At 39.0% G+C, this 20,578-nt stretch overlaps 2 protein-coding genes and 1 pseudogene across 6 annotated transcripts in view; 2 read left to right on the top strand and 1 right to left on the bottom strand.

The window, feature by feature from the left end:
- LOC114276933 (protein HESO1) overlaps window positions 1–19,927 on the bottom strand; it is a 60,161-nt gene extending 40,234 nt beyond the window's left edge. For 2 of the 5 annotated variants that reach the window (XM_082882734.1, XM_082882733.1), the window contains exons 1-2: window positions 19,492–19,884; window positions 19,287–19,315 (exon numbers count right to left, since the gene is read on the bottom strand). The gene's annotated coding sequence lies outside the window, so the exon portion shown is untranslated. Of the gene's footprint in view, window positions 1–17,765; window positions 17,938–19,286; window positions 19,316–19,491 lie in introns of all 5 variants that reach the window. The other 3 variants (XM_082882735.1, XM_082882731.1, XM_082882730.1) reach the window with 3 other exon arrangements.
- Window positions 5,996–6,671, top strand: LOC145797776 (D-3-phosphoglycerate dehydrogenase 3, chloroplastic pseudogene; annotated as a pseudogene).
- LOC145797777 (uncharacterized) lies at window positions 7,851–13,206 on the top strand. The gene is made up of 6 exons (XM_082885194.1): window positions 7,851–7,935; window positions 9,116–9,248; window positions 9,752–10,184; window positions 10,538–10,856; window positions 12,364–12,567; window positions 12,761–13,206. The coding sequence occupies exons 1-6, from the start codon at window positions 7,851–7,853 to the stop codon at window positions 13,204–13,206; spliced, it is 1,620 nt and encodes a 539-aa protein (XP_082741320.1).
- Window positions 19,928–20,578: the final 651 nt, after the last annotated feature.

Consider the following 20,578-nt stretch of genomic DNA (forward strand, 5'->3'; position numbering starts at 1 on the left):
CTAGTGAGTTTCTCCTTAATAAAATGACGATTAATCTCAACATGCTTTGTCCTTTCATGTTGAATCGGATTGTGAGCGATGCTGATAATGGCCTTATTATCACAGTATAACCGCATGGAGTCCATCTGATTAATACCTAGATCACTCAACAATAATTTGATCCATAAGAGCTCACACACCCCTTGTGCCATAGTTCTAAACTCAGCTTCTGCACTTGACCTGGCAACCACATTCTGTTTCTTACTCCTCCAAGTAACTAGGTTGCCTCCCACGAAGGTGCAATACCTTGAAGTCGATCTCTTATCAGTTACTGATCCAGCCCAGTCAGCATCTGTATAGGCTTCCACATGAAGATGATCATACTTTGAAACATAAAGATCCTTACCAGGAGCAGACTTTAAGTACCTCAAAATTCTCGTGACAGCCTCGAAGTGAATCTGCTGAGGAGAATGCATAAACTGGCTAACCACACTGATAGCAACAGCAATATCAGGACGGAAGTGAGATAGGTAAATGAGCTTACCCACTAATCGCTTATAGCTCCCTCTATCAACAGCTTCTCCTCCTTCATCATCTCACATTTTCTGATTGGGTTCCAGTGGCGTGTTACAGGCCTTGCAGCCAAGCATCCCAGTTTCCTTCAACAGGTCAAGCACATACTTTTTCTGTGAGATAAATATCCCATCCTTGGAGCAAGCAACTTAAATCCCCAGAAAATACTTCAAGCTTCCCAAGTCTTTGATTTCAAACTCACTAGCTAAATATTTCTTCAACAAAGTTATTTCCTTACTATTACTGTAGTCTTACCACGTGAGGAATGTTTCACAAACAAGGTGTGATCTGCCTGACTCTGTTTAAAGCCATATTTAAGCATAGCCTGAGTGAATCTCTCAAACCAATCCCTTGGAGACTGTTTGAGACCATATAATGACTTCTAAAGCCTGCATACTTTGCCTTCTATCTGATGATCCTCAAAACTAGGAGGAATATCCATATATACCTCTTCTTCGAGGTCACCATGGAGAAAGGCATTATTTACATCAAACTGATGAAGTGGCCAATCTAGATTAGCTGTTAGAGAGAGAAGTACTCTAACTGAATTCATCTTAGCCACGAGTGCAAAGGTCTCTTGATAGTCAATGCCATATGTCTGAGTGAACCCTTTTGCCACAAGTCTTGCCTTGCAATGCTCAATAGAACCATCCACTTTGTGTTTCACAATATACACCCATTTGCATCCCACAGGTCGTTTACCCATGGGTAACTCAGTCAATTCCCAAGTGCCATTCTTCCCAAGTGCTTTCATTTCCTCAATCATGGCAAGTTTCCACTCAGAGGTAGCAAGAGCATCCTGAAAATAGGTAGGAATGCTAACAGAGGAAATATTTGACACAAATGCTCTATATGAGGATGACAAATGAGAGTAGGACACAAAATGTGAGATAGGATGTTGAGCACAAGATCTCACACCCTTTCTCTTGGCAATAGGAACATCAAGATCAATGGCCTCAAGAGATTCAAAGTTACCTAGACTCTCATCAGAAGCAGGAGATGGCAGTGGAAGAGCAGATGTGGTCTCTTGTATCCAGTTAACTTTTTGTCTGTCTCTGTCTCTGACATAAACTTGCCCTTCCCTATCCTTGGTCTTTTGTATCCAATTAACTTTCTGTCTGTCTTTGTCCCTGACATAAACTTGCCTTTCCCTATCCTTGGTGACATTGGGTTCTGTAGTCCCACCAGTAAGAGGTGGTGGTGCAAGAACAACTGGTTCTATCATAGGAATCACAGGAATCACTTTACACCAAGGCTCCCCCTGAAGGGAGGATCGTGACACTGGAGAGGACAAGAAATAGGACTAGGACTAGGACTAGGACTCAAAGAAAGTTACATCCATGGACACAAAACACTTACGGGAAGGAGGGTGGTAACACTTATACCTTTTTTGAGTAGGAGAGTAACCAAGAAAAACACATTTGAGGGAGCGAGGGTCCAACTTACCACGAGTAGAAGAGTGATTATGGACAAAACAAACACAGTTACACAGCCAAATATCTTGGGAGGAATAGAAAATAAGGACTGGGAACCGAGGAGGACTTGAAGAGGAGCTTGTTTTTGCAAGACCTAGGTAGGAAGACGATTAATAAGATGGGCAGCGGTGAGAACAGCGTCGCCCCAATAGGACCGAGGCACACTCATAAAAACACAGGCACCGAGCCATGTCAAGAAGATGGCGATTCTTGCGTTCCGCCACCCCATTTTGTTGAGGGATATTGGTGCAAAAGGTCTGATGGATAATGCCATGAGTAGAAAAATATTGCCCTAACCTAGAATCTATGTATTCACCCCCATTATCAGAACGGACTATTTTGATAGTGGCCCCAAACTGAGTACAAATCAATTGATGAAAATTACGGAACATAGAGAAAACCTCACTCTTGTCTTTCATGAGATACACCCAAGTAGTACGAGAAAAATCATCAATAAATGTAACAAACTATCGATGACCTTTGCGGGAATAGGTGGTAGCCACAACATCCCAAACATCCTGGGCAGTTTTCATAGATAAGTAGCCCTCGCCAATGTTTGGCACCATTGAATGCATAAGCTAACCCATAATCAAAAAGTTGGTAATCTCCCATTGATCATAACCCGGGTCAGTTGTACTGGGTGCCTGTATCCGGTCATCCACATACCCCATCTTCCCTCTGCTCTTCAAAAACATAGTTAAACTCTGCGATCACGCGGGATAGTTTTGACCATTAAATAGAGAAGTAGTGATTTTAAGACTAGGGTTGGGGTTATCAGTCATTGTAGTAGGTATAGGGAAACTATCACTCCTAGATGTCTGAGAAGTAGTGGACACACCGGTGGAATCTGCCATAGATACTATACTACCGGACCGTCAACAAAACTAATGCCAATCACAAACCCGGAAGGTGGAGGAATACAAACACAATGAACACAATGACCACTAAGAAAAATTAAAGATTTAAAAATTTTATCAACCCCTTTTTTCCTTCTGTTTTGTTTTTTTTTTTTTTTCTTTACTGCATTTTTTTTTCTTTTTATTTTTTTAATTTTTTTTAGGATTAAAGGGGAAAAACGAAGGTTTAGTGTGTTGAATACAGACCACAATGTAACTCAGCTTACATACCAGACTGCACGTAACGCAGTGAAGCAGACGACAGGGACAAACGACGACTCACCATTTCGCGTCTCTCGCCAACGACGCTAAGGCCAGGAGGCCTGATGGCAATGGTTGACTGGGCTGGGAGAGCACAATGACTGGCTCTGTGGTGGCTGACTGGGCTAGGAGAGCCCAACAACGACTGGAGAGCCCAACGACGACTGGCTCTGTGCTGGCTCTATGTGTGTCGAAGGGATATGACGCCTGGCTCTGTAGTGGCAATTGACGACTGTATAGGTGAGGAATTTAGGTTTTAGGGTTTGGCTCTGATACCATGTTATTTTTAGGGAATTTCAAGATTAGAAGATGATTAGGATATCATCCCCTATTTATATTAATGAAGATTAATAATTACAAGGGAGCCCTAAGGCATACAATAATTACAAAATAATAATATATAATGCTAACAGTAATTACGGCTTAAGTAATCTGTAAAGTGGGATTATCTGTAACAGTGTGAGATGAGCAGCAGCACTAGCCGGTTGTTGAGAAACCACATTTTCTGCCGACATTGTTATTTAGTTATTGAATAAAGAATTGTAAAAATTGATGTATTATTGATTGATATATTGATTGATATACTGTCTATTACAAATGGTTCCTTATATAGATGTAGGTGTAGTGGATGGTGTGTAGTGGATGGTGATAGTGGTGTAGTGGGTTAGGTTTAGTGGTGTAGTGGGTTAGGTTTAGTGGAGTAGGTGAGGTGGTAGTGGTGTAGTGGGTTAGGTTTAGTGGAGTAGGTGAGGTGGTAGTGGTGGTAGGTGATGGTAAATTCTAACAGCCCCCCGCAAACTCAAGGAGGATAGAAACTAACCAACTTGAGTTTGAAAAGAGGAACAAAACAAGAAAATATATTAAAAAAAAAGATAGGAGACACTGTATGGTCGTGTCAGACCGTTGGTGAAGACACTGTATGGTGGTGTCATAACGTTGTAGAGGACACTGTATGGTGGTGTCATAACGTTGTAGAGGACACTGTATGGGGGTGTCATAACGTGGTAGAGGACACTGTATGGTGGTGTCAGACCGATGTAGAAGACAGTTTATGGGGTCATGTCGGACCGTTGTAGAAGACAGTTTATGGGGTCATGTCGGACCGTTGTAGAAGACAATGTTGTGACAGTTGTTGGGACAGTTTACGAAGTCTTGCTGGACCCTTGTAGAAACTAACCGGAATCAATGTCGGGACAGTTTACAGAGTCTTGTCGGACCCTTGTAGAAACTAACCGGAATCTATGTCGGGACAGTTTACAGAGTCTTGTCGGACCCTTGTAGAAACTAACCGGAATCTATGTCGGGACAGTTTACATAGTCTTGTCGGACCCATAAAGGAGCTAACCGGAATCAATGTCGGGACAGTTTACAGAGTCTTGTCGGACCCATGAAGGAGCTAACCGGAATCAATGTCGGGACAGTTTACTGAGTCTTGTCGGACCCTTGTAAAAGTCGCACCCGCAAAAGGTGTGCCCAATTTTTCAAAAGACGTGCCATCAAAAGGCGTGCCCAATCCATAAAAAGGCGTGCCATCAAAAGGCGCACCCACTTCATCAAAAGACGTGCCCGACAGAAAGCGTCGAGCCATCAAAAGGGGCGCCTGACACGCGGCGATGCACGTGATTGACAGAGCGCGTGTCGGCCTTGTCGTCTCTGTCTTTATAAACCAAAGCGAAGTCTGAGGCTTGGAAGCATAACAAACCAGTTGAAACCTCTTCGTTCTCTGTAACATTCTGTAACCAACCCTGCTCTGAAACACTCAGCAACCCAAAAAACATGGCTTCTTCTTCCCGTTCAGCTACCCAGAACATAGCCTCTTCTTCCCGTGGTCTGCTCACTCTCTTTCCCGACCTCAACGAGTCAACAAGAGAGATAACTGGTGCGGTGGCCGGTGAACCTCAACCAAACACCCCTGGTTTTGCTCCGTTGAACTTTCCGATGCGGTCGGTGGAGCAAAAAATGGCAGTGCAAACGGATATTGAAGCTAATCAGTATACATTGAAGTCCTGTGTTGAAACCATGACTGCGGTCACAAACTTGTCGAACCGGCTGCAGAGTAGGACAAATGAGGTGCAGCATTTAAATGCCCAACTGGCTCTGCTCCAACGCATGTATAAGGATGCGCGAGCAGAGATAAGTGTGCTGAAAGCAGAAAATAAGGAGCTGAAGCGGAAGGCCACTGTGATGTTCCGATTTGGAGGTCCGCCTTATGCTGCAGTGGAGGAGCAGGGAGTAGTGATCGTGCCCAGTGGAGTGGGAAACACGGAGGCAACACCGGCAAGGGCCGCCCAGGACGGAGGCAAGAAGAAAAGACCGGCGGCAGAGTAGAGAAGAAAAATCCCACCTGTGGGTGTGGTAGTTGTGTTTTTGTTGTTGTGTTTTTTTTTTGTTTTTTTTTTGTTTTTTTTTTTTTTTTTGTTTTGTGTGGTGAAAAATTGTGATCGGGGTTGATCCCGGCATGAAAAAAAATGACAAATTTGTGGAATGAAAACCGAGGTGGTTGTGAATGGATTTTTTTTTTTTTTTTTTTTTTTTTTTGGTTGGAAAAGTAAGGGAATCGAATAAAAAAAAATATGGTGATGGTGATGAAATGATAAGCATAGTGATAATGAATATATAATGATGAATAAAAAAATAATAAAGGAGGGAGTGGGGAAGAGAGAGAGCACCAATTAAGCTTTAGAATAAAAAAGAAAGTTTGGACGGTGGATGGGTGTGAAGTTTAGACCAACTAAGCTTTATAATAATGAAAATAAAGGTGAAGATTTGTTTAAAAATAAAAAAAAAATATGGGTGTGTGTGCAAAAGGTGATGGATAAGAATGACCGCATGAGTGGTCGTGAGTTGTGTCTTTCAGATTCTAGCTTGTTTGTGGATGATGCTGAGGCTTATGAAAAGAGCACTGATAATACCAAAGAGAAGAACCTGATGGTAGTGAACAGAAGGTCCAAGAAAATCTAGCTGCAGGTCCAAGCACTTGAAAGACGTGGCCAACGTTGATTGCTCTTACAACCTGAGTCCCGGAGAGCTCTGTACTAAGATCTCGCTCTGCGATGCTCTGATCGTTCGCAGCGCCACCAAAGTCAATCGCGATGTGTTCGAGGCGTCGGCTGGGAGGCTCAAGGTTGTCGGACGCGCCGGCGTCGGCATCGACAACGTGGATCTGGCGGCAGCGACGGAGCACGATTGCCTTGTGATTAATGCGCCGACGGCTAACACCGTCGCAGCCGCCGAGCACGGGATCGCGCTTCTTACTGCCATGGCTCGGAACATTGCGCAAGCCGATGCTTCGGTCAAAGCTGGGAAGTGGCAGCGGAACAAATATGTGGGAGTATCCCTTGTTGGCAAAACACTTGCTGTGATGGGTTTCGGAAAGGTTGGATCTGACGGCGGATCGGATCTCCTCCTCGAGTTGGGTGTGGAGGTTGACTCCTGCTCTTCCGATCCGTTTGATCATGTTTGGGAGGATTTTCATGCCTCTGAATGAATTGAAACAGGTCGCGAATATGAGGTTGTGACAAGCCTCTTCTCTTGAGATTCCGATTCTCTCTGCTTCGTCGAGGACCAAGGTCGATGAGTCGTAGACGGAAGGTGTGTAGAAAATTCCAGCGGGCAGCAAAGGCAAAGTTGCCGGCCGGCTGCCCGCCGGTGAGAAAGAAATACAGGCCTAAATCTTAGGCTCTGATACCATGTAAAAATTGATGTATTATTGATTGATATATTGATTGATATACTGTCTATTACAAATGGTTCCTTATATAGATGTAGGTGTAGTGGATGGTGTGTAGTGGATGGTGATAGTGGTGTAGTGGGTTAGGTTTAGTGGAGTAGGTGAGGTGGTAGTGGTGTAGTGGGTTAGTTTTAGTGGAGTAGGTGAGGTGGTAGTGGTGGTAGGTGATGGTAAATTCTAACAAGAATCACCCAGCAATAAGGAAACACCCAGCAGCAAGGAAGGGGGAAACAAAAAAGAAAAAAGAAAGGCACTGTTGTGCTAAACAGAGCAAAACAGCTGCAAAAAACACTCCCGACAGTCCCAAAAGACCTTCAAACCATCACCACTTGTCAAAGCCCCTGGGTAATGATGCAACTGTCCCAGTTGGCCCCCTCTGAGGTGAAGAAGGCAGGTTTATGCACCGGAAGAGCTGCTGTGGCTGTTTTGGGAAGGGGGGAAAAAAGGCCATTTTGTTGAAAAAGAGGAAAAAATTGGAAAACCCTAGTAAGGCTTCTCCAATGAGAAAACAAATATTATAGGATAAAAGAGCATTCAAAAACGAGCCTGGGAAGATTTATTTTTTATTTTTTTACCTATCCTTGGACCATCGTTTGGCACTGATACCATGAAGAATTGAATAAAATAATAAAAGAATGAAGAGAGAAAGAGAAGAGAGGAGAGAAACAGCCGTAGAAGAAAAAGAGAGAACAAGAACATCAGGGTTCTCTTTCCTATTCTTTATTATTTATACTTACAAGGAAAAAAATACAATACTGCCCTTCTTAACATAACCAGCACGATAATGCTGAGTACAGCTCTACTGTCATTGAGGAGGGCCCGCCCCTGTTTTTTTGGGGACATTTCTTGGTCCTCAAAAAATGGCACAAGATGATGAAACTTTCTAAGGACCAAGTAGACTAAATTCCCAGCTGGGTTAAGTTCTACAATGTCCCAATGAAGTTTTTGGAGGAAGAAGGCCTCAATAGAATAGCTAGTGTTGTTGGTGAACCCTTGTACATGGACAAGCTCACTGCTCAAGGTAATCGTGTAACCTTTGCTAATATATGTGTTGAAGTAACAGTTGAGGCAACCCTCCCTACTGATTTTATTATCAATTGTTAGGATGAGATTGTGGAAATTAGGGTTGAGAATACTAGGACTCCCCAAAAGTGCTCTCATTGTAAGGTATTTGGGCATACTGATAGTAAATGTGTGACTAAGCGAGTAGCTAGCATTGCCAAGTAAACCAATCAACAAGGCACTGATAAGGACCATGAGGCTGAATGGAGGCCAAGCATAGCAAGGGGTAAAAGGAAGGTGAGTGGGACTATTATTGAGGGTACTATCACTGCCCCAAGCAATGTGGCTGCAGCTATAGCTATGCTACCTATCTCTGGGGCTGAAGTTCAACCTGGAGAAGGCCCTACTCAATCTAGCAATGATTAGGTGATACAAGAACCCAATCTTAATAAAAATCCAAGTCAGGCACAAGTCCCACAAAATGCTCCAGAACAGACCCAATTTGCTGTGGGTGGAAGTGCTGTCCTACGTTATAAAATGCAAATACCCTAGCGAATTACGTATTGGTATGCATGTTCCAAAATATGGTACACTTACGTTCCAAAACAGTTAATTTAGCGATCTGAAATGATCCCAAAAGTTTATGCCAATAAATTTCCTTAAATGTTTCCTTAGGAGGAAAAAATCAAATATAATAAATTAAAATTTGAGGTAAGTTAAGTTTGACAAGACAAAACATAAAAAAATGGGTCTAGTACTCATAGAAATGTTTTACTACATGAAAAAGAAGAACTAAATCTTATTAGATGCTTAAGAGTTAAAAAAAAATTACACTAAAAGTACCTTAAATTTGCAAGTATAATATATATAAGGTGTCGTTTGGGAAGTGGGTTAACTTTTGACTTTTTGGCCATTTTAGCCTGGGCTAAAAAGCTTGGTTTGGGAAGAACTTTTTGGCTTTTTTGGCCTTTTTTTGTGAGAGAAGAGTGTAATGATTATGGGTTTGATGTGATGTTTTGTTTGTTATGGCTAAAATAGCCTATTTTGTCTTTTGTGGCTAAAATAGCCAAAAAAGCTCCTAAACTATCTTCCCAAACGGTGCCTAAGTCTACCCCTATCGTACCACATTTTAGAACATGTGGCGTACCACGTTCACGTTCACGTTTCCGTTTCCCGTACTAGAACGATCCACGTTCTAGGTAACATAGGTGCTGTCAAGCTTAATACCCCAGTTATACAGACTGCTAAAGAGAAGAAGGCTAATAACTCAGATGCTAGTGCTCCTGGAAAGACTGCTGGTAACTTTTCAAGCAATCAGAGAAAGAAAAAAGGGTAATTTTTGTCTATAATAGAATCCCTATTGTGTATGGTATGTTGGTTAATTATCTTCTGTCAATGACGTCAAAATTTTGTGCATGGAATGCTAGGGGTCTAAATGACTCTGCTAGCAAAGAGAAGTTGCAAAGATTTTAAAAAATGAAGGTATTAACATTGTGGGGCTGTTGGAGACTAAAGTTTTGTCTGGCAAGCATAACCGTATTTTGAACCACATACTTAACCACTGGAATAGTCACACAAACTATGACAATGCTACCCTTGGTAGGATTTGGGTTGGTTGGAACCCTGGTTTTTGTAACGTTGATGCCATTGAACAATCGGACCAACATATTTTTTGCAAACTCCATGTTTTAGATGGGGATTTTTGTTATTATACTTCTTTTGTCTATGCTAAAAATACTTGAAGTCTTAGGAGACCTCTTTGGAAAATTGAGGAGATAGCTCTCAACTTCAGAAAATTTTCCCTGTATCTTTCTGGGAGATTTTAATGCTGTTAGGTTCCCTCATGAGAAAGTGGGAGGGAATCCCAACTGGCCTTCTAGCAAAAAAGAGTTTAATACTTGTGTTGTTGATTCTGAACTTGATGACCTTAACTATGGAGAGTGCCAGTTTACTTGGGCTAATAAGCAGGGTAATGGGAAGTACATTACTTCCAAAATTGATAGGGTTCTTGTTACTGAGAATGGGATGACTACCTTTCCTAAATCCCACAGTCCTAGTGTTCTGCAGATTCCTCTAAAAGGGGAAAACATTTGGAAACCTTTTAAGGTTATTGATCCATGGGCTAACCATAAGGATTTTTCCCCTCTGGTTAAGAGTATTTGGTTTCAATATGTTAGGGGTTCACATATGTTTGGTATTTGTAGCAAGCTTAGAGCTTTGAAACCTGGTCTGAAATTGCTCAATAAAAAAGAGTTTAGTGACGTCTCTGTTAGTGTCAGCTGTGCCAAATATGAATTAGATGATATCCAAAACAAGCTTGACAAAAAACCCTTCAGACCTTAACCTTCAGGGTCAAGAGAGAGGTTGTGTAAGAAGTTTGCTGACTTATGTAAGGCTGAGGAGAGTCTGGCATCCCAAAAATCTAGCGTCCAATGGCTGAAATTGGGTGATAGTAATACCAAATTCTTTTTTAGATCCATTGCCAACAACAAGAATATAGGTAGAATCCAAAGTGTGTTGCTTGAGGATGGCACTAGGGTTACTAAGAGTGAGGATGTTAAAGCGCCTTTGTTTCTGCCTTTGAGAATCTCTTAGATTCCCCTTTTTCTGACAACTACCAGGGGTATAATAGGATTCACTCTCTTGTCACTAGAAGGCTTAGTCATAGCCAAGTCTCTTCTTTGGCTTTGGAGATCACTAGCATGGAAATAGAGGAGGCCTTCAAGTCTCTTAATAGCAAAAAGGCCCCTGGCCTTGATGGGTATTCTGCTGGGTTTTTCAAGAGTGCTTGGGACATTGTAGGTAGAGACGTGGTGAAAGCAATCAAGTCCTTCTTTAACTCTGGTGAACTGTTGAGAGAGGCCAATAGCACTTTGATAGCTCTTGTTCCTAAAATTTCCAACCCTTCCAAAGTGGGTGACTATAGACCCATCTCCTGTTGTAACACTCCGTATAAATGCATTGCAAAAAATTTTGGCTAACAGAATCAAGAAAGTTCTACCTGATATTATTGACCCTGTGCAATCTGCCTTTGTGCAAGGGAGAAGAATCTCTAACAACATTTTTCTCTCCCAAGAGCTCATGAGGGGCTACCATAGGTCCTCCCCATCCCCTAGATGTGCTATGAAAGTTGATAATATGAAAGTTTACGATAATGAGAAGTGGGATTTTATCTTAGATAATACTTTATCACTTATAGGTTTCCCTCCTAATATCATCACTTGGATCAGGGCTTGTACTACCAGCCCAACCTTTTCCATCTGTATTTTTGTGGTTACTTTAATGGGGCCAGAGGGTTTAGGCAAGGGGACCCCCTGATGCAAAGTATAAGAGGCTCAAGGAAGAGTAAATTCAAAGAAGCGGCGATATTTGGAAATTGGAATGGTTTCAAAAAGAAATCAATATGCATAATCATGTTTCTAGTATTATTGTAGTAATATTTAATGATTATTTTTATGTTTCTAGGATTTGTAGGTGATGGGTATTTTGCTAATTTTATATTTGCTAACATGAGTTGTAAGGGTCGCCCATGGGTTGTCTTATAGGTCAAGTTATTTAATTAGTTTTTATTTATGTTGCTTATTTGGCGTTAAATTGATATTATAATAGTTTCTTTTTTTTTTATTGTTATAGTTGGTTTAGGAAGTCTCTAAAGTCTATATAAAGTCATGTAATGCTTCTAATTCAATAGAATTGATGTTTTAGAGAATTTTCAGAGCTTTTGAAGCTTTTTATGGATTGTGTGATGCAATCAAACCCTAAGTGTGATGCCTAAGGGATTCTATGAGTGATTCTTAGATCTATCTTCTTCTTCCTTTTGATGCCTAAGGAATTCTAAAAGTGCGCTTTTCAACCTCAAAACCCCATCCAATCACCCACAAATCTATTGGAATGTGTTTCGCATCACCTGGAGCTGCCTCATTTGTGCTGATTATAAGGTTTTAGTTTCTCTCTCCTAGGTATTAAGGAGAAGTGTGGGCTAGACTTTTCAATTTGGTATCAGAGCTTGGTTGGGCCTGTGATTGGCGTGTCGTTTGTCCGGATACTGTATGTTTTGGTCCAAAAGGGTGTTAGAATGTGTCCTGCATCGCCTGGAGTTGCCCCATCTGTGCTAAAGCCTTATAATTAGCATAGATGAGGCAACCACAAGCGATGTAGGACACATTCCGACACCCTAATTCCTTCCCCTGCCTATTAGTCTTCAATTTAACCCTTAAAACCCTAAATTACTCACTGTTTAGGCTGTTAAATCACCTCTATTGTCACCCTAACAGCACTGTCCTGCATCACCCCCTCTCTCCCTATTTGTTTGTCATTGCTACGGAAGTACTCACTAGAATTCTTGGTGAGAAGGCTAATGGCCCCCTTTTCAAATTTCACTGGAGGTGTGAGAAGAATAAAATTGTGAACCTTTGTTTTGCTAATGATCTTATGATCTTTTGTAAAGGGCATAGGCACACTATGAGTATGATTAAAGAGACTTTGGTTAAATTTCAAGCCTTGTCTCGACTCACTCCTAGCCTAGGGAAGAGTCATATGTTTCTTTTTGGGGTTGATGACTTGTTGAGCATTATGGATTATAATGAAGGTCATCTCCGTGTGAGATACTTAAGTGTTCCCCTTATCTCTACTAAACTGAAGCAAATTGACTGTAAGCAACTCTCTGATAGGATTACCAAGAGAATCAAAATGTGGATCAACAAGTCCCTTTCATATAGTGGGTAGAGCACAATTGATCAAATCCATCATGTTTTCTATGCAAGTGTATTGGTCCTCCCTTTTTATTCTCCCTAAGAATGTCATTAAAGTAGTTAAGACTCTCCTTAGATCCGTTTGTTGGTCAGGCCCTGATTTAAAGAAATTTGGGGCCAAAGTTGCTTGGGTTCACCTCTGTGTCCCTAGAAATGAGGGGGGTTTAGGGTTGAAGTCTATGGGTATCTGGAACAGAGTTGTTCTGTCCAAACATGTTTGGTTTTTAGTTTCTGGTGGGGAACAATCAATGTGGTGCCAATGGGTCAAAACCTACCTTCTTAAAGGGAGAATCTTTTGGTGTGTTAAAATGCCTAGTGATCCATCTTGGGCATGGAGGAAACTGTTAGGGCTTATGAGAGACTTGGCCCTTGTCATTAAACACAAAGTTGGCAATGGGAAGGACACCTTCCTCTGGCATGACAATTGGCACCCCTTGGGCCCTCCGCACCTGAAATACGGTGACAAAATCATCTATGATTCAGGGCTTCAGTCACAGGTTAAAACTGATGTCATAATCAAAGATGGAGTTTGGAAGTAGCTTGTTTCTCAATCTTGGGAACTTCTGGAAGTCATCAGTAACACATCTGCTGATATGGTTCCCTCTGATAGAAGTGACAAGATTTGTTGGGCCCCTGCTTCTGATGCCATTTTCTCTATCAAATCTGCTAGGGATCTATGGAGGAATCATATGCTCACTGTCCCTTGGAATAACCTGATTTGGTTCTCTAACCATATCGCTAGGGTTAGTTACATTGTTTGGATGGCCATCTATGGGAGACTTAACACCATGGAAAGATTGGTGTTGTTTGGGATTAAAGATAATGCCCATTGTGTGTTGTGTAGTGGTCATACTGAGGACCATAACCACCTGTTTTTTGAATGCCCTTTCTCTAGTAGAATTTGGACAGCTATGCAAGCTAAGTGTAATGTTAATTGGCCTCCTCTGGCCTGGATCCCTCTTTTAGAGTGGCTGGCTGCCCATATCAAAGGAAATTCTTTGGCTGCTAATGTTAAGAAGCCTGTATTCACTTACTATTTATTGTATTTGGATTGAGAGAAACAATAGGGCTTTCCAAAATGCTAACCTGTCTGAAGGAGCTGTGGTTTGTAAGATTGAGCACCTAGTTAGAGGTAGAATTATTTCTACCACTAACTTCAAAAGGGATAATAATGATATGAGCTTCCTTAATAAATGGAGGCTCCCTCCATCTGTTTTCAAGGTTCCTCCCGCTCTCTAAGGTTGAAGAATGAAGGGTCATTGAGTGAGTGAGTGAGTGATGCAGAATATAAGAAGCTCAAGGAAGAGTAAATTCAAAGAAATGGCGATATTAGGAAATTGGTATGGTTTCAAAGAGAAACTGATAAGAACTATACATAATCATGTTTATAGTATTATTAGTCTTATTTTATAAATATTTTATGTTTTCAGGATTTTTAAGGTTACAGGTATTTTGATAATTTGTAAAATTTTTGAATGAGTGTTGCTATTAACATCTCATCAATTATTTTGGATTCCCCATTTTTTAGCTTTTTTTTATTACAATAATAACCTCAAATGAAATTACTAAAAATTTTGGACACCCTATTTCACAATTAAGTCCACACACCCACTACATCATGAGTTAGGGTTTATGAGACCATCCACCTCCATCACCACCCATCCATCTTCCCCAAATCCCACCTTCAAAACCTACCCACCCTCAAAACCTTAAAAACTCTTTGGCGGCAATATTATGACAGCAACGGTGGTAACCATTTGATTACATACACTTCTCCGACAATGACAATGAGTGTAAGTTTTTCCGGCAATCACAACTCTATGAGATGAGAGGAGTACAACAATAAAAACTCAAAAGAGGTTCATAACTTTGATGGTGTTTTTAGCTCAGAGGAGATTAGCATTGAAAGGGTAAGTTTCTTGGGAAAAAATGGCAAAAATAATAAAACTAGTCGTCATTTTTTCGAGACTGAATTCCCCAACATATGATTGAAATTCGAGAACACAGATCCTAACATTGTTTATTTCTCAGGAATAGGTAACCAAACATTTCTTATTTGTTTGGAAACAAATAACCAAAGCAGTATGAGAAGTAGGCAAACAAAAGAGGTCGAACCACCCTTGGGTGGTCGATCGGCCGGTTGACCGAGGGGTGAAATACTGCCTAGTTTTGCTCACACAGAGAGCATACAAGTACAGTGAGGCCGTCGATGAATCACAGAAAACCAACTAGAAAAGTATGAAAGTGGATTGTGTTGTGTGTGAAAAGAGGTAATAGGAAAAAAAAAAAGAAAAAAATCAAACAGATTGAGAAACCTCGTAATGAAATAGAGAAAAATTTCTTAATCACCACAAATTTTTTTCATTGATTTTGGGAGGTTCCACTGTCACGGATTTTGTTAGGGTTTTGGGAGAGAGGCTTTTTGGGGTGTGGGGTGTGCATTTGATTAGGTGGAATGTTTTTACAAGGATAATTTTGGTATTATTTGGGGGGGAGAAAATTTTTAAGGGTTTTAAAATTTATAAGTGGGAGTTTGAAGAAATGGGAGGTCCAAAATAATTGATGGGGACGCTAATAGCAGTACTCTTTTTGAATATAAGTTGCGTGGGTCACCCATGGATTGTCTTGTGGGTCAAGTTATTTAATTAGGTTTTATTTATGTTTCTAATTTAGTCTTAAATTGGTTTTGGAAGTGCAACATATTGTAATAGTTTCCTTTTTTTGTTCTAGTTGATTTAGAAAGTCTTCTAGTTCTATATAAAGTCATATAATGCTTATAATTTAGAAAAATTTAGCCAAAACTCCTCCATTGGACCCTTGTTTGGTAAAAATGACAACCCGATTTATTTTATTTCATAAGCTTCCTAATGAGAAAACACATGATTGAGCAAGGACAAAGTAAAATATCTTTTTTTTTCTTGAACTATATTGCCAAAGTAATATATTACTCTGAAACAGAATAACAAATTACTATCAAATAGAGTAACATGTTACTGTTACTATTTACATCAATTTCAACGGTAATAATTTTTTTTATTTATTTAAGAATTTCATAGTCAACGCGGATCTTATTTGATAGATCTTGATGAGAGAATTCTAAAAATACTAATTTTATTAAAAACCAACATCTACATCAAAAGTTATATTATTTTAAAGTTTAATATTTTGGTAATAGCGGTATGTGTTGGACTTTTCAAGAAAAACTTTTTGTACTTGTCTTTAATGCATTAAAATTTTATTATAAGGGAGCTTTGACCAAATCTCTCTATAATTTAATAGAGTTGATATTTTAGAGATTTTTTTAGAGCTTTTGAAACTTCTTTTGAATTTGTTTGATGCAACCCTAACCCTAGGTGTGATGCCTAAGGGATTCTAGGAATGATTCTTAGATCTATCTTTTTTTTTTTCTTTTTCTTTCTTTCTTTCTTCAATTCCTGCAGCCTGTTCACAGCACTCTAAGGCAGCCCCTAAACAGTGTAAAATCAGCCCCCAAAAGCCCACTGTTGTGGCTGTCCCTAATTGTCCTACATCAGTGAGGTTCAGCTATATTAGGGTTGAGTAGAGTGATGGTGAGCCAGATAAGAGGGGTTTATTAATGTGCTCTCTTTGTGCAGGGTTTACCTCTATCTCAGGATGAGTGATGTGAGTTCACTATACTGTGGGTTGAGTGGAGTGAGATCAGATATGAGTGCTCTATATTTTCTGTTACTCACCCAAAATATATTTGCTATTGATTCTTCCTGTTTTGCAGGTTGCTGGTATGTGAGGAGAGTGAGCGTTACTCATATGTGGGTTGAGTGACGGTAGCCCGATATGTGTGGATGTGTGTGTTGTTACCTGTCTTGAGTTTCTTCTATCCTCCATTTGCTTCAGCTGTTTCATTTGATGCCTTTATTCGTGATGGCTTGCTACAGACTAACATGAATGCTGCTGCTTTGGGCTCGTGCTGTGCATATGGGCTGGTGTTTTGCTCCTTTTTGGAAGGCCTGATGGACAAGAGCCACCTGTGGCTACTAACTATGCTAGCTTCTACTATGTTTTCAAGTGGCCTACCCTTGCAGGCTGTGCAAGGGGTATCTTAATATTTCTCCTTTTATCTCTGTTTCTGTTTGTAGACCTGTCCTTCTATACAAACATGCTGGATGGAATGGAAGTGGTATATTTTATGATGTTGTGTTTTTGTTAATACTCTTAACCTATGTTGGGCTTGTGCCTACCCTTGCAGGCTGTACAAGGGAAAGTATTTCTAGTGGGATTCTGTCTTGTAGGCTTGTGGCCTTTATATTAGTGAACCCCTCTTTCCCTATACTTGCGGGTTGTGCAAAGTTTTGGTTGTTTGTTTCGTGAGCCTTTACCCCCTCTTTGGGCTGTTCAATGCCTCCATTTAGATATGAAAGTGGCCATTTAACATCTTTGTTTCCTTGGGGTTTGTTTAACTTGGTAGCTTTCTCCTCTATGGGGGATGTGCATGCTTGATTAGTCTCCTATGCTCTCTTCTAGAGCTGGTTTGTTTGTTCCTGTATAGCAGGTAGGTCCTAGGGCATTCCCCTTGTACTTCTTTGTTTTCTGTTACGACTTAATTACCCAAAAAATAAATGGGTACTTTGACAAACATGTCACATCCATATTGGGTATTTACTGAGTACCGGTACTTAGTATAGTTCTTTTGCATACATACTAGGTACACGAAACACGTACCAAATATTTTTTTTCTTAATTTTTGCCATACCCAAGACGTACATAGTGTATACCCAAGACGTATCATACCTCAGTCGAAACAATATTTTCTTCTAATACAGAGGTAAAACTAGTTTCATTGGACTTTCTTTATTTGTTTATAACATGATTTTAAAATTAAGCTATGGTTTATAAGTTATTCAATATAATAACATTTAATTTTGGTTTATGTCTCTACTTTTTGGCATTAAATGTGAATGTAGGTTGGATCTTAACAAACTAAACTATTTAACTGATTTTTGCGTTACTCCAAATTAAAAATAAATATTTTTTTTGCAAATATACCCAGTTGTACCCATACGCTACTTTTTTTAGATGTTACCGTATCAATGTACTCATCATACCATTACTTGTACCATACCCGTGCTTCATAGCCCATGATCAAACCATCACCCAATTGTTGTCAACCACCAAAGTCAACAAATCACCATTGATTACAACCCACATCCTTCGTTTCCCTAGCTCAAACCATGCAACAAGCCTTCATCCACCATCTCTTGAAAACACAAGACAGTAGGGAATAAAAAACCAATCTGTACCAGCCCCAAAAAAAAATTCCCACAACCTTCATCAGCATTGTCTGCGGAATGATGATTAATCAAAATTTTATGTCGTTTTCTTTTACTTTTTCTCGTCTCCTTATTGGGTGAGTATTTATGACCAACAAGAATCAAGTATGCGACGAGGCTCAAACAAGCCGAAAGGCAGACAAATCCTAGCTGGAAGGAACAACTATTGAAAGCACAAGCCCAAATCAACTATATGACAAAAATAACAAAGCCATGCTCTACAAAGAGGAGACAAATGGAGAATTTGGCATGGAAGATTTTGGGGATGCACATTCAGATGAGTTTTTATTTTTTGATGTGTCCAAACCATATGATACAAATTTCTTACAATTGGATTAAAAATACCCCAAATTAGTTTCATAAAGCTATCAATGCCTCGAGCCTTTAAAAATATTATTTCCATTAGGGGTGCAATTTGCCTACTCCATAATAATCTGCACCGAACATATTGTTGACATATTGCAAAAATAAATTAATAGAACTATAACCCTAGTCTACAAATGTCTTTTCACTGTAACTTTATGATGGTGAAAGAATGGAATGTGCTAATTATTACAAAATGGGCAATGATAATCTGGACGGAGTGAAGAATTCATGTCTATTATAAATGCTTCGTCACAATTATCTTGTGCAAGCAACACTAATCGTGCTCTGTAATTTAAGTCTATCAAAAAAGGAACGCCCTCCCCTCAAGGAAAATCCTTAAGCTTTTTGTTAACAATTTTTTTTAAGTAAATTGGAGGCCGTGGTCTGGGGAAGGGAAGTCTTGTATGTGGCAAGACTTGAAGTGAGAGGATGCAGGAGTTGTGATGAACTTTGTTGGTTTCTTATTAACAATTCTAGAACCTCCAGTATCAGACACTAGGTGTGCAGAATGGATTGAAAATAAGTACGTCTGTCAACAGATTATTGGGAAACTGCCATGGAGCAATTCAATGCAAAAATGGCTAAAACCCCATACGCGCTTTGGGTGACATCCCACTTATCTTGAATTAGTTCAATCCCTAATTAGCACAAATCCAGAAATATCTTTTCATATATAATTATTGTAACTAATACAGATTATTACATATATTATCTGATATACTGATTATGCAGATACTAATTTGTCTAAAATATTCTGATAAAAATTAATTGTAGGATTATAATGTGTAAATGTATCCAAATATGATTGGGTTGAAACCTCCCTGGAGCATATTCAGATTCTAATTCTTTTAATCTGTTTCGATATTTACGCAATTGTGTTAATACATAAAATCTATCAAGAACAATATCATATTCATAATTCATAGGACATCATTAGAAATACTTACAAAACTGCAGATCTTTGATAAGCTCCAGACTGCAAGTATGAAAGGAAGAGGATAGAAAAGTGAACATGTAATATTACTACGCGGTTCCATTTTCAAAGAAAGAAGCAATAATTCATATGTTAATTTTTAATGAAAACTCATGTTTCAAACAGTTTTTGCGATATTTTAATAATTAAAGAAAATAAAGAGATTAGACAAACAGTACCTGTTGATGATCTCGTTTCAGGAGAAGTTGAGAATCTAACTCAAAACAGGATCGCAGGAGTACCAACTGAACTTGCTTATTAGTAGTAGTAGTCGTAGTAGTATTAGTACTCCATATCATTCAAGAACATCAACAAAGGGTGAAGATTTTTATTCACAGTGACAGTGACGAAGATTGTAACTTTTCTAGGGCTTGACTGTATAGTTGAGAATCGTACAATCACCGAAAGAATCCATCAGATCGTGTAAGGAAGAGGAGCATTTGCATTTCGCTTTCCTGTCGATTTGTTAAAGCCGAATAATTGTGGATGTGACTTTGCTAGTGACGAGGGTCCTCTCCATCTATGCTTTATGACTCTAGTTCTTGGAATTTTGATTTTTCATAAGAGGATATAAAAAATATAAAGAGAGTAATTTAATAAGTTATAAAAAAAAAATAAGTTATAAAAAAAAAAAATTGGACTAAAAGTGAAAGTTTCCAAACCAAGCCTTACGCCTCGTTTGGGAACAGGTTTTTTTAGTAATTTTTTGATTTTTTAACTAAAATATGATATATATAAAAAAATATTATGTTTGGAATAACTTTTTAACTTTTTACGAAAATATGTGCAAAAAGTAGAGAGAAAAGAGATTCTTTGACTTTTTAGTATGAGTTGTTGCCTTTTTAGTTTTTTTAATAATTTTTTGACTTTTTAAATAAAAAAATCACTTGCCAAACGAGGCCTTATACTCCTATAAAAAGGTTGCTGAAATATTCTCTTGATTTTAAGATTTAATATAAAATAAATTAAAAAATTTATAAAATAAATGACATATTTAAATTATAATTATTTTATTTTTTTTACAAAAATTAAAAAAAAACTAAAAAAATAATCTAAACAAATTTTTTAACCGGAATTAAAATAGCCAAAAAATTTAAAAATAAAAAAATCAACCCACCTCTTAAGCTTGATTAATCCACATTAAATGTGTATTTTTTTATTATTATTTTTATAATGTTATTTTTGAGTTTCACACATCATATATATATTTAATATTATTTTTATAATATATACGTATATATATGTATATTTTTAATTACACCTACT

This window comes from Camellia sinensis, chromosome 8 (genome assembly GCF_055761805.1).
Source record: "Camellia sinensis isolate YWXY chromosome 8, ASM5576180v1, whole genome shotgun sequence".
Lineage (NCBI taxonomy): Eukaryota > Viridiplantae > Streptophyta > Magnoliopsida > Ericales > Theaceae > Camellia > Camellia sinensis.

What these genes read in the sequence shown, in the direction of transcription:
- LOC145797777 (XM_082885194.1), top strand. Translation starts at nt 7,851, where the DNA reads ATGAAGTTTTTGGAGGAAGAAGGCCTCAATAGAATAGCTAGTGTTGTT. An exon ending in AATCAGAGAAAGAAAAAAGG is followed by an intron (nt 9,249 to 9,751) that starts GTAATTTTTGTC and finishes TAATGCTGTTAG; the next exon opens with GTTCCCTCATGAGAAAGTGG. An exon ending in AAGAGTTTAGTGACGTCTCT is followed by an intron (nt 10,185 to 10,537) that starts GTTAGTGTCAGC and finishes GACAACTACCAG; the next exon opens with GGGTATAATAGGATTCACTC.